At 41.5% G+C, this 13,293-nt stretch overlaps 1 protein-coding gene across 8 annotated transcripts in view; it reads left to right on the top strand.

Moving 5' to 3' along the window:
• The window catches only part of sema5ba (sema domain, seven thrombospondin repeats (type 1 and type 1-like), transmembrane domain (TM) and short cytoplasmic domain, (semaphorin) 5Ba), a 192,874-nt gene that overhangs the window by 71,832 nt on the left and 107,749 nt on the right, over positions 1-13,293 (top strand). For all 8 annotated transcript variants that reach the window (XR_013902313.1, XM_026144737.2, XM_026144735.2 and 5 more), the window contains one exon: positions 6,276-6,503. Coding sequence is in view for 7 of the 8 variants with exons in the window: in XM_026144737.2 (XP_026000522.1) it covers positions 6,323-6,503 (181 nt within the window). In the remaining variant the exon portion in view is untranslated. The remainder of the gene's footprint in view (positions 1-6,275; positions 6,504-13,293) is intronic.

Below are 13,293 nucleotides of genomic sequence, written 5' to 3'. Positions count from 1 at the left end.
CACTTCCTATTCATCATTGGGCAATCCGCCAACCCCCCCCCCCCCCCCCCCCCCCCCTCAGGAGCCTGTTGAGGTCTGTGCCTAAATACACTCAACCTGGTTCCTGCTGCTTAACTACCAACTTGCCGCTCTGTTGCCATAGATACGTGCTGGCACTGGCGAGGACTTGTGGAAGCTTGCAGAGGGAAATTTTTAGATTTACAGGCTGCCACCTGGATAAAGAGTTAAAAATTATTATTAAAATAAATAAATAAATAAACAGCTTACCTTGTTTGTCTAAGTTCAGCTTTCCAAAATTGCCTAACACAAAACCAGTGTAGCCCTTTTAATTGCAAGCCGATGGGAATAAAACTGAGTTGATGCACTGCTCGGGGTTGTTTACAACATGCTGCAACCACATAGAAGCATCCCAGCGAGATATTAATGCAGTACACCTGGGCAGGAAACACACTGCCTTTAGCTTTGAAACATTTAAGTCAAAATTAGTTTTTAGCCTACATAAGTACACAGCTAAGGGTAAGACAGTTCATTCACTTAAATATTCAAATTCATTCCTTTTTAAAAAAGATCGTAAAATGAAGTAATGCTATCAATTTTTTTTAATGTTGAGTTTGAGGCACAACATGCAAAGTATAGACTAAAATCCAAAATATTAATTCCAAGTGATAGTGAAGTTCAAGGGAAGCAGAATAGAGGTGAAATCCAAAAACAGGCAAAGTATCAAACAGAGGGAGAGCTTTAGGAACTAGAAAAAAGAGAGTGCCATGAAAGAAACGAGGACTTGGCTGTGGAAAGTTTGAGTGTGAAGGGTAACAAGAGAAACTAGCAAAGAACAAATGAAAGCAGGGGAACAGATACACGCTCAGTGATGATGTTATCTACCACAGGTATGGCAGAAAGGCGATAACGAAAGTACCAGATAAAGAAGAAGAATATTGCATACTTCTATACTTATGCTTGTAAAATGTGAGTGCAGATTTTTCTGCTTCAGTGGTCATCATCTTGGCTATGGGACCAAAAAGGTTTCAGCCATTAGATGAAGTTTGTCCCCATAAAGAAAACATTGACACTTTTTCAGGCATTTCAATTTGAACAAAAAAATATGTGCTGAGGGGTTGATTAGAATTTAATGATGCAAAATGTCATTTACAAAACCTTAGAGCGTATGACTGGAAGTGGGCTTTCAGAAATGAGAAATACTAACTGGTTACAACATAAAACAGAAAATGGGGATAAAGAAGCTAAAGCGTGACAGCCAAGAGGTTTGTTTGCAAGTCATTGCCCCATTTTTGTCTCGCACATTGCCATTTTCAGATGAAATGTGAAAATGGAAAAAGAAAGTATTGTTTGTAAGTCCATGCTTTAAGCGAAGGTTACAAAATGTCTTGATCAGCTGGAGCTGTGTTTGATTGACAGCAGCTGGCATGTTGCAGTAAAAGCCAAGGTAAGTATAGCATGCAAGCCATGGGGACAGGAACTTGTTAGAATTTGTTTGAAGGTACATTTAAGTGCTCTTACTTCTGTAGTATTCAAAGTGGAAACAGCAGCTCACTTTTCCCAGCTGTGTGTTTGATTGTCCTTATTGAATAAAAAGGAGACTGTGAGATTAAAAGCTAATGTATATCATTGTTCAGCATCTTAGGTCGCCACAGCAGATCATCCGTCTCCATTTCACCTTCACCCTTGCATCCCCTTCTGTTACGCCAACTCTCTGCATGCCCTCCTCTCTGCATGCCCTCCTCTCTGCGGTCTTCGTCATTTCCTTCTGCAGTCCCTTACTCACGCCTCCACACTCCTACCTTTGCTTTTCTCTTGCTGCTCCCGACCATGCTGGACCCATCTCCTCTTCCTTTGTCTTTGCCCAGCAGTAGCACAGTTTCCATCGGGACCTCCGATGGCGGTGGTTGTTAACCTAGGCTCTTATCATTCTGGTAAGAAAATTTCACTCTTGATCATCTACATATTTTATTTGACATTCGGGGTCCTGACCCCCAGGGGTTGGTTGTGTATCATTGTTCAAAGGTGGTAGAATTGCAGGTTTTTGTTGCAAGGATGCACAAGAATAGAAATGAGCATATCAGAGGGACAGCTCAGGCTGAGTGGTTTGGAGACAAAGTTAGAGAGCCAAGGCTGAAATGTTTTGGACAAGTGCAAAGGATCCATGTTCAGCATACTTAGACAAAGGATGTTCATAGCATACCAATGAAACACGTTGTCAAGCCAAATCGGGACATTGTAAGTATTCCAAGTTAAGGTACTTGCATACCCGCTCAAAGTAAAAAGGAGAACATGTTATTAAGAATGTAATTTAATGTCAGCTGGCCTTTAAAACAAGTGAGGAATATTTCATAAGAGCAGTGAAAGTACAGAAATCTAAGATCACAGTGTCTGAAAGTTCATGGTCTTTTATTTCTCTCAGTTCTGGAGACAACAAAACCTCCACCAGTGGATTTTCCTTCCATCCGCTTTTTCTTTTTAAAAAAGCTGTCTGCTTGTTGTAGTAGTTTTACTTTTTAAAAAGAACCAAAAACGTACTCTCCAGACACCATTTTCCCAGCATCGATGCAGTAAGAGTCTCTCTTCACCTTAAATTAGTGACAAAGAGACGTGCTTGGACATTTATTAGTCCAATCCGCACAGTATCCTCTAGGTCCAAATAGTGTACCTCTGATTAACTCATTGTATCAGACTGAATGATCAACTGACAGGCGAACGGTGGCTCACAGAGTCTTTTTAAAAGCATGTCTGTGTGTGTGTGTGTGTGTGCACGCATGTGTCCTCCTATGGACAGCTTCCTCTGTGGTATTGATTGTCCTGGTTCCTTGCCGACAAACTGTTGCTAATCCCAAACACAGCAGGATGGGAAATTGGATGGGCACTATCGGGCCACTTTGGAGCCGACTTAAAGATTCTCGCTTCACATAAACACACACGCGCACATTGGTTTACAAGTGTGCACGGACACACTGAGGAGTTGATGTTGGCACACAGCATGCATCAGCTCTGCCCGCACGCTGTGACCCAATATGGAGTGTGACCAGCTGTCCATGTCTGGATTCTGCCTGTTTTCGGTGCTGAGATTTGAGTGCATCTGGGTTTGCTTGAGTGTATGACATGCCTTTCCTCAGAAATATTTGACAGCCACACACCAGCCTCGTTCTGCTGCTGACAGTTCCTCCCCCGTGCGCCTCCGTGCCAAGATAGCTCGGCCACCACAATTTCAAGCTTACAGCAGAGTCCCGGTCATCTGTCATGATCTCCTGGCCTGCCTGCTCTCAGCCCGGCTTTTTAACTAATGAGAGGATTTGTAGAGTCATTCTTTGACTTTCAGGACTCAGTGATTTAGTATGAATTAAGCACCTGCCAAAGCTGCTCCTGCAGATAATAGAAATTAAAAAAAATGACATGTTCTAAAGAATAAAACTCATACCCTTGAATAAAATATTATTGGTTTGATTTTACCTTGGAACCTTAAGTGGGTGTCATCCTGCACTGTCTCTGTCCTGCTCTCTGTGTGTGTCATGTCTCACTCTGCTGTGAGGTATCTAGTTAAAGTGAAAATGCCAAAAGAGAGAGACGTGAAAGGCGAATCTGTCGGAAGAAATACTTCTCTTGACCATTTATACGGTTGTCTTTGCCATATCTCTGCTTGCATGCACAACATTGGGCTTTGTCTCAGTGATAAATGCAACTTTTGAAAGGAGGAATCAAACGAGTTATGCAGAGAATTTAGAAAGACAACTTGGCACTCGCTGATCCAAAGTACTCATGCAAGTTATGCAACTAACAGACGTCCTATAGGAAGAGGCTAAAAATATGGCCACATTTTTCAGCTTTAACCTCCTGAAGTTGCACTACATAAGTTTGATTAAATCAGGGCGTCAGCGCTATTTACTTTATATAAGGCAAAAAAAGCATTAGGGTTTTGGGTTTATTGCACAAGGTGAAAAGGAAGGAAATGCTATTAAAAAAACATAAAAACTGAAATGTCATATTTTTCATAGACTATATTTGCATGACACTACCAGATGCACAGACCTCATTATCCTTATTTAAATCAAAATGAAGTGGCAAAATCACTATTTGCTAACATAGAAGTGGTTTTTTGTCTAATCAGAAACTGATACTGATGCCAGGAACAGTGATTTTTTGCTTGATTGCAGAGGACTAGTGTGATTTTGCAACATGTTAAGGATAATTTTAAACATTTAAACATAAACAGACACATAATCAGCCTTATGACACATTCTTTCCAACATACACACCTCCACGCACGCAAACGATGTCTCAAAATAAAGGGGGAAAGATTAAGGGTAAGCTAATCTATAAAAATGTGTTTTCCATGTAGAGCTTTATAGGTCTGTTAATACTATATCACTGGAATCCAGTGAAGGGATGCAAGAATAGGTGTGATATGTGAACGCTGGCTAGTTTTTGTTAGCGGCTTTGTGCTGCGTCCTGCACTAACTGGAGGACAGAGAGATGCACATGAAAAGTGAGTTACAATAACCAAGGTGGGGGAAAATTGAAGTGTGTACTAAAAGTTTCAGATGACTGAATAACAGTAAAGGTTTGCTTTTGCTATATTTCTAAGGTGAAATGGAGGTTTAGGAAGCATCATAGCCTGCAAATGGAAGATGTTATATTCCTTAAATGCACAACAATAATAGCTGAAAGTTAAGGAAGAAAAAGAAGATGCAAAACCAAGTGAAACAAAATGCTGAAGGTCTCAGAGTAGAGAACAATGACAGGTAAAGTCTGATAAGAGGAAAGAACAAAGTACAAGAGGTAGAGCGTGCAGACGTGACAATGGCTTGATGCATTTTCAAGAGTCTCAACTTGATGACGCACTCAAATATTCATGCTTCCTCTCAACGAAACAAAAACCCCGACAGCTGCCAGCTCGAGTGGCCCGCATGCACCCCTTAAAGAGGATTCGGTCATTTTTTTGAGTCATGATTGTTTTTATGTTTCAGACTGGAGGACAAACATTATAAAATCATAAAATAAAATATAGACAAATGATCAAAAGGTTCTTTTTTTCCCCTTTTGCTTCGTGGTGTAGTCGAAACAAGCAGCCCTAAAGCTTGAAACATATCCAGCTTCACTGAATCTAGTCTGCTGCAGACTGCACTGAATGTTTCCACCTGTTTCATCAGCATTATTTTAGTTGGCAGTTGACTCCACTGTATTGTAATGACAAACATGGGCTCTATTTGCATTTGCCTAATTAGTTACCGGCTGTAGTGAGAGGGATAATTGATTGCAGGGCAATATGGTTGATTTGCAACTCAACCAAGCTAATAATTTGTTATTGATTGAAGCATTAGTGAGGAAAACACTACAGAGATATGTAACCAAGCCAAAGTGCTGCAGAAAGTTGATGCTCTCAGTTTTTAATCTACTTTAATAACATTACACTCCGCTAAGCTAACATCGTAAGGAGTGCGGGGTTGGGAGATGATGAACTGCTGGTTTCAGCGCGGCACTGTAGACTCATATGTTATAACTGGAAGAGATTACATTTACTGGGGAAGCAGGAGTGTCTCTGTGTGTGTGCATTTGGAAACATCCGCGTGTAAGTCTGCCAAAGTCTGTTTGCATAAGACGTAATTCAGAAGAAGCGAGAGTAATGCGCTGAAATGCATCACATGTGCAGTAAACATGCCAGGATGTCAGGTGTATGCAAGGATCAAAGTTGTGCAAACATTTTCTTTCTTTTTTAAAAAAATCCAGCACTGAAGCATCTGAAAGTCGCAGATTTTAAATGAACTCGTTACTGCTTCGCTAACTGCTGGAACCTTCTGCCTCATTGAACAGTCCACAATTGGGTTCAATTTTCCTGTTTTAATCAGCCATCAAATGAACTTTAGAGGTTTAATTGCACATTTTAAATAATTATCTCAAGGGTCAGGGGTACCTCTTTAAGAAGCTAGATTTTCCCCGCTCTGAGTCTTTCTAACCTCTAACTCTATTCATTTATTTCCTGCATTTCACTCAGCTTTCTAGCTCATCTTTCCAGCCACCCTCTATTTGTCTGGTTCTTTTTTTTTTCAGCCCACAATGATGTCCTTTCTATCAAAATGTTTTTCCTTTGCACCGTTTTTTTCAGTCTCTTTCGGTTTTCCTGTGCTTCATTCAGGAACGCCCTCAGGAATAGAAAGTCTGCGAGGAAAAAAAAGATTTTGAAGTGACTCAGAGAGAGCTTCGTTTCTTTGAAGCCAGGTGTAGAAATGTTGCATTGAGGTGCTGAAGTCATTTCTTCTCTTCTCCAGCTGTATCCCGGAGGCCCAGCTTGACAGCTAGAGGAGAGGTCATCACCATGACTGCGTCCTCACAGGACTCCGCCCCCTCGTCTATGGCTGGCCTCTTCCTACTCCTTCTCCTCCCGGCTGTTTTCACGCAGAACTCCGCTGTCCCAACGACCCCGACCCCATCCTCGTTGGACCCCCTGACCCATCCGGAGTGCACAAAGAAAGAACACCCAAAGGTTTCCATCAGAGGTCAGTGATCACCTCCAACCGCACATTTTGTATCAGTCAGTGCTGTACTTGCAGTGCTGCTTCTACATGGACACATTTTGCTGGGACAATGCAGTTTGTAGCTTTTGTAAAATTAGCATTTTCATTCAGCTTCCCGGTAATTTGATATCTTGCTTTTTCTTCTGTGACAGCTTATTTTCAAATTTCAGATTTATTACCGTTTCCTTTCTTAACAAAAGAATTTGAAATAAGGGAAACATGAAAGGATAGGCTGTGAAAGCAGTCAAGTGTCGAGCTGCTGCTGCTGACTTATTTGGAGTCAAAAAAAGAGAAAAAAACACCATGCTTCACTTTAGTGTCAGCTCCAGCTTTATTCAGACATAGTGGGTACATTTTTTTTTAGATGAGGGACACTCTGCTCTGAGCAATCATGCTGAAGTCCATCTTACTGTACTGCTGTCAACTTGTCGATAATCTATATTGACTCATCTTAAATGTACACATGGGAGAAAAAAAAGGCCGATCCAGTTGAAATCTATTGAGCTATTCATCATGCACATCCCCTAAAGGTGAGGTGAGGGGTGCATATAATCCCTGAGGAAAAGCAGTTGATGTAAAGATGTAATGGAAAATAATAAAACTTGCCGTATTTGGTGTCAAGGTTAAGGTACACGAGCATTCAGAGAAACTAAAGCTTTTTCCTAATTCCTAACCTTTGAGCTATGAAGCTTTACATACTAACATGGTGAATTTTATTATCTTTACTCATATGATTGGAGCTGAATTGGTTCCTTCAAGCTGTAAAAACTTAACATTTTAAGTTAGATTTATACAGTGTGCAAAAATCATGGCATTGTATTGAAAAAATAAAAGGTGTGTTGTGCAGCTCTCTTCGTGCCCTTTCATCTAATATGTTACTCTATGGTTCCTTGAACTTTGACCTTGGGCGCTAACAATAACAGTCAAGGTCAAGTAGAGGATCCATAAAAATTTTAAATAAAACGTTTTTATAGATTTTCACTTTTGGTGTGACCTTGACTTTGATCTGATTTTCACTCAAATTAAATCAGCTCGAGCTGGTATTGATGTCTACCATCACACAAAATTTGAAAACGATATGTTGAAAACTGCGGATGCTAGACTGACAAACACAAGCGACTGCGTACCATTTTTCCTTGGTCACAGCTTCTGCTTGCATGTTAATCCTGAACACTTTTCTCAGTGTTGCCATGAGGTTCCTTTGCAGTTATAGGGAATTAGCATCTGAAGTAGAGTCAGACACAGCATGCATCCAGCGTTACAGTCTGATGTATGCAAGTGTGGGAACAAATGAGTCTTTATCTTTTATGCTTATGGTTTGAAATCTCCAATAACATTGATTCCACAAGCTTAAAGTTCAGTGTGGCAAACTGTTGCTGTCAAGTTAAGGGGGACAGTGTGGCCCCAGGGAATTTTATGTCAGCTATTTTTCATATCTGGAACCCTATTTGCCACTTTTCAATTTTCATAAATGTATCTTTGTGCCATCTGTAAATAGAACCTCACAGTTTGGCGAGGTCAAAAGGCATCTATAAAGGAGCAGAAAGCAAAACGGGCCAAGATTAAAATGATAGTGTGGAATAATGGCGCCCGCTATCTTGCCCGTTCATCTGTACAGTGGGCCAAGAAACGAGGTGTTCCTCACTGCGTGAAATGGAACAGAACAGTTTGGAGCGCAGAATCAAAGGTAAACACACACAAAATTGCTGTGTTTATTTTTGAATAGGGCTGTTTGTGTTTCATCTGCCAAGAGTGGTGAGTAGGATTGGAAAGCCCAAAAAAAATTGCTGGTGGGGATCGAGGACAGAAAGATTGGAGAGGTGGCCTGAAGGAGTTATGAAATGCTCTCAGCCCCCTCCAAAGCATGCATCCGTCTTTTTGGTTTTTCTTTTTTGGAGTGTGCCGTTTTCTAACAAGACTGTTTATGTGCTTGTGTCCAGCTTATCAATGCTGCAGACCTGAACTCTATGGTTCTGAAGATTGACGTAAAGACCTGTGTGCCATTTGGTCCTTTATGCTGAACTTTCTGTGTCAGGGCAGTTTTAAGTTTGAAAACTAGAGCCTCCATTCTATTGGATTTCCAATCTATAGAAATCAAGAAATGGCTTTTTTCATTCCCCCACAAAACCAGACTCACACTATCTATATGCAAGGGCTTTTTCCCTGTCCTGCTTCACCCACCCGGCCTCCAGATGTCCAGATTAGCCTGGGCCCCGCCAGTGCTTCACTTCAAAGGCGTGCCACTTGAGAATGGCTCTCATGGCAGGGAGCTGCAGGGCTGTTGGCCTGTCAAAGCAAGCAGAGCAGGGCATTATGTGAAGGCAGCCTTACAGAAAGGCCTGCACAATGAAAGTGCCAGCAAGAACCTGAGATTAGCCTCTGTGATTGATGAGCGTTTTATTGTAGCTTGCTGAAGCGCTGCATCAGTCACCTGAAGGAGACCAGCCAGTCTTTGCTATGGGCATGCACAAGTGTGTGCTCGTGCTGTACAAGTGTATGCATCTACAGGGAGTGCAGAATTATTAGGCAAGTTGTATTTTTGAGGAATAATTTTATTATTGACCAACAACCATGTTCTCAATGAACCCAAAAAACTCATTAATATCAAAGCTGAATGTTTTTGGAAGTAGTTTTTAGTTTGTTTTTAGTTTTAGCTATTTTAGGGGGATATCTGTGTGTGCAGGTGACTATTACTGTGCATAATTATTAGGCAACTTAACAAAAAACAAATATATACCCATTTCAATTATTTATTTTTACCAGTGAAACCAATATAACATCTCCACATTCACAAATATACATTTCTGACATTCAAAAACAAAACAAAAACAAATCAGCAACCAATATAGCCACCTTTCTTTGCAAGGACACTCAAAAGCCTGCCATCCATGGATTCTGTCAGTGTTTTGATCTGTTCACCATCAACATTGCGTGCAGCAGCAACCACAGCCTCCCAGACACTGTTCAGAGAGGTGTACTGTTTTCCCTCCTTGTAAATCTCACATTTGATGATGGACCACAGGTTCTCAATGGGGTTCAGATCAGGTGAACAAGGTGGCCATGTCATTAGTTTTTCTTCTTTTATACCCTTTCTTGCCAGCCACGCTGTGGAGTACTTGGACGCGTGTGATGGAGCATTGTCCTGCATGAAAATCATGTTTTTCTTGAAGGATGCAGACTTCTTCCTGTACCACTGCTTGAAGAAGGTGTCTTCCAGAAACTGGCAGTAGGACTGGGAGTTGAGCTCGACTCCATCCTCAACCCGAAAAGGCCCCACAAGCTCATCTTTGATGATACCAGCCCAAACCAGTACTCCACCTCCACCTTGCTGCCGTCTGACTGGAGCTCTCTGCCCTTTACCAATCCAGCCACGGGCCCATCCATCTGGCCCATCAAGACTCACTCTCGTTTCATCAGTCCATAAAACCTTAGAAAAACCAGTCTTGAGATATTTCTTGGCCCAGTCTTGACGTTTCAGCTTGTGTGTCTTGTTCAGTGGTGGTCGTCTTTCAGCCTTTCTTACCTTGGCCATGTCTCTGAGTATTGCACACCTTGTGCTTTTGGGCACTCCAGTGATGTTGCAGCTCTGAAATATGGCCAAACTGGTGGCAAGTGGCATCTTGGCAGCTGCACGCTTGACTTTTCTCAGTTCATGGGCAGTTATTTTGCGCCTTGGTTTTTCCACACGCTTCTTGTGACCCTGTTGACTATTTTGAATGAAACGCTTGATTGTTCGATGATCACGCTTCAGAAGCTTTGCAATTTTGAGACTGCTGCATCCCTCTGCAAGATATCTCACTATTTTTGACTTTTCTGAGCCTGTCAAGTCCTTCTTTTGACCCATTTTGCCAAAGGAAAGGACGTTGCCTAATAATTATGCACACCTGATATAGGGTGTTGATGTCATTAGACCACACCCCTTCTCATTACAGAGTTGCACATCACCTAATATGCTTAATTGGTAGTAGGCTTTCGAGCCTATACAGCTTGGAGTAAGACAACATGCATGAAGAGGATGATGTGGACAAAATACTCATTTGCCTAATAATTCTGCACTCCCTGTATACTGACAAGTATTTATAGATATAGGTGTGTTTTTCTTGTGTTTTGACTTCCTATCTAAATGAGTTTTAGATTTTCTATGTGCAGTCCAGTGACATTTTATCCTGGCAGCGCCGGTAGAAGGCATCGCATGTCCTCCGGTCCTCCAGCTCTGGTTCCTCCGACCATAAACCTCCGTGGTATCCAATATTCATGTTTGTCATTGGCTATAAAATATTCTGTATTGTCTCTCTGCCCAAACAAACAAAACAGCAGTCTCTGTGTATCACACTGCACTCATCATTTTTCTCCATATGAAAAGGTTAGATGGAGTTACTTAAAGTCAAGGATAAAAGGTCATCTCATCATATTCATTTATAAAGGACTAATGTTGACTTTCACTGTATGCACTTACCTTGGTTACCTGTTCAAACAGCATCAGCTCAAAACTATTAAATGATGTTTTCACGATTCTTGTAATTGTTCTTAATGATTCTTTGTGTTTTGTTGTTGTCGTTCTGTCTGCTGCTGATTGTCTTCTTGTGGATATGTCTTGTTCTTGCTCTCTCTTGTAAATGAGATTACAAGGGATTACAGGAGATTTTAGTGAGACTGAGTTAAAAAACAAAAACAAAAAGACAATTTATATAAATAAGTCCATCAACTCGAGCGTGTTATGTGAATTTAAGACCAGCTGTATTCTGTATACTTGGAGGAGTAGCGGGACACTCATACTGATAAGAAACATCTCTTAATAAATAGATGTACTTGCAAAGAAATCTTAGTATCTGGTAGATATGAAGAGAATTATCCTTGTTTATAGCCACTAAATCATTTTTACAGCTGCTTTATTTTAGCTTAGTTTGGCTGTGACAGCTGTGATCACAAAGAAGAAATCAATTTTTAAAAAGAAGTTGAGCACACATGCGGCGGTTGCGATGTCGGGGGAATGTACTATAAACACAGAAGATGCAGGAGACAGTAGACAAACTTCCACCGAGGTTTAGTATCAAACCTCGTGACCCACTTTAGTTTGGTCTCAACAGCATGGTATTTCTACCATCCGCTTGGACCCACCACAAACACACTGCTGCATGTTTGTATCCCTGCTGTTCCAGAAGATGTGCCAGAAGAGTTGTTTTGTTTTTTTTAGCCACACCACAGATCAGTGCAGAAATACAGCATCGGAATCACGTAACCTCCACCCACAGGCACACACTGTATGAGCCGCCAGCTCGTGATTTAGATGGATGATACTCCCTGAGAGCATGAGACTGCAGGTCTGATAAGAGCACGGGATAGGGGGCAGCAACTGGAACGCTCCGAATCTCTATATGGAATCTGCTTAAAGAATTTATAGAGATGTTATAGTTTATGTTATTAGGCTCAAAGAACTGTTCTAGGAGCTTATGAAAAGGGTCAACCTGGTTTGTGAGACGGATACCTGGGCTGTTCCTTCATCACACCAAGTGCAGCACCAGTATCCATCAAAGCAGGGACTATGTGCAGAAAACTAATGCTTTATAATAAGACCTTTTTTCTCCGGTCCCACTACGTCCGTCGCAGAGAGTAGGAGGTTGTTTGTCTGATAGATTCGATTTCTTGACAGAGTGGGACCTCTGCTCGACTCAAATCACCGTAATGTTCCTCTAACAATAGAAAGAAAAACAGAAAACAGCCGACGTTGCTGCTAATTTTCTATTTGATACCTTGCAAATCTCGCCTCCTGAATTTGCTTTTTATATCTCTTATCCCCAGATTGCCTGCACTGTTCTATCCACCATCGCACTCCCCACCTCCCTCATTTATTCTTCTCCTTTTCCCTCTCTCCGAGCTCCTCCTCTTAGACTCTTTTTTTCTCCAACTTTCTGTTCCCATCACTTTTTACTCTTTTTTTCTCTCTCTCTATAATAGGCAGAAAATGCATTGCGCATCTTGTATCTCTTTCATTGTCTGGGTAATGGTGCTGTCGATGAGCTGTCGTCTCGCCATCCGAAGGGCTCTTGAGGAGCACGAATGATGCTACTTTGAGCCACAATGGTTCACTTAAAAAAAAAAAAGTGCTCACCCTGAATTTATATATATATATATATATATATATATATATATGTATATGTATATGTATGTGTATATATATATATATATATATATATATATATATATATATATATATATACATACATACATACATACATACATATATATATATATATATATATATATATAAATAAAACCAACACCCAGCACGCCCCTGCGGGCGGTTTATCCTTCAAGCTCGGGTCCTCTACCAGAGGCCTGGGAGCTTGAGGGTCCTGCGCAGTATCTTAGCTGTTCCCAGGACTGCGCTCTTCTGGACAGAGATCTCCGATGTTGTTCCCGGGATCTGCTGGAGCCACTCGCCTAGCTTGGGAGTCACCGCACCTAGTGCTCCGATTACCACGGGGACCACCGTTACCTTCACCCTCCACATCCTCTCGAGCTCTTCTCTGAGCCCTTGGTATTTCTCCAGCTTCTCGTGTTCCTTCTTCCTGATATTGCTGTCATTCGGAACCGCTACATCGATCACTACGGCCGTCTTCTTCTGTTTGTCTACCACCACTATGTCCGGTTGGTTAGCCACCACCATTTTGTCCGTCTGTATCTGGAAGTCCCACAGGATCTTAGCTCGGTCATTCTCCACCACCCTTGGGGGCATCTCCCATTTTGACCTCGGGACTTCCAGGTTATACTC

This window comes from Astatotilapia calliptera, chromosome 16 (assembly GCF_964374335.1).
Source record: "Astatotilapia calliptera chromosome 16, fAstCal68.1, whole genome shotgun sequence".
Classification (NCBI taxonomy): domain Eukaryota; kingdom Metazoa; phylum Chordata; class Actinopteri; order Cichliformes; family Cichlidae; genus Astatotilapia; species Astatotilapia calliptera.
The sequence above is the reverse complement of the archived record's forward strand: the minus strand, read 5'-3'. Positions and strand labels throughout refer to the sequence as shown.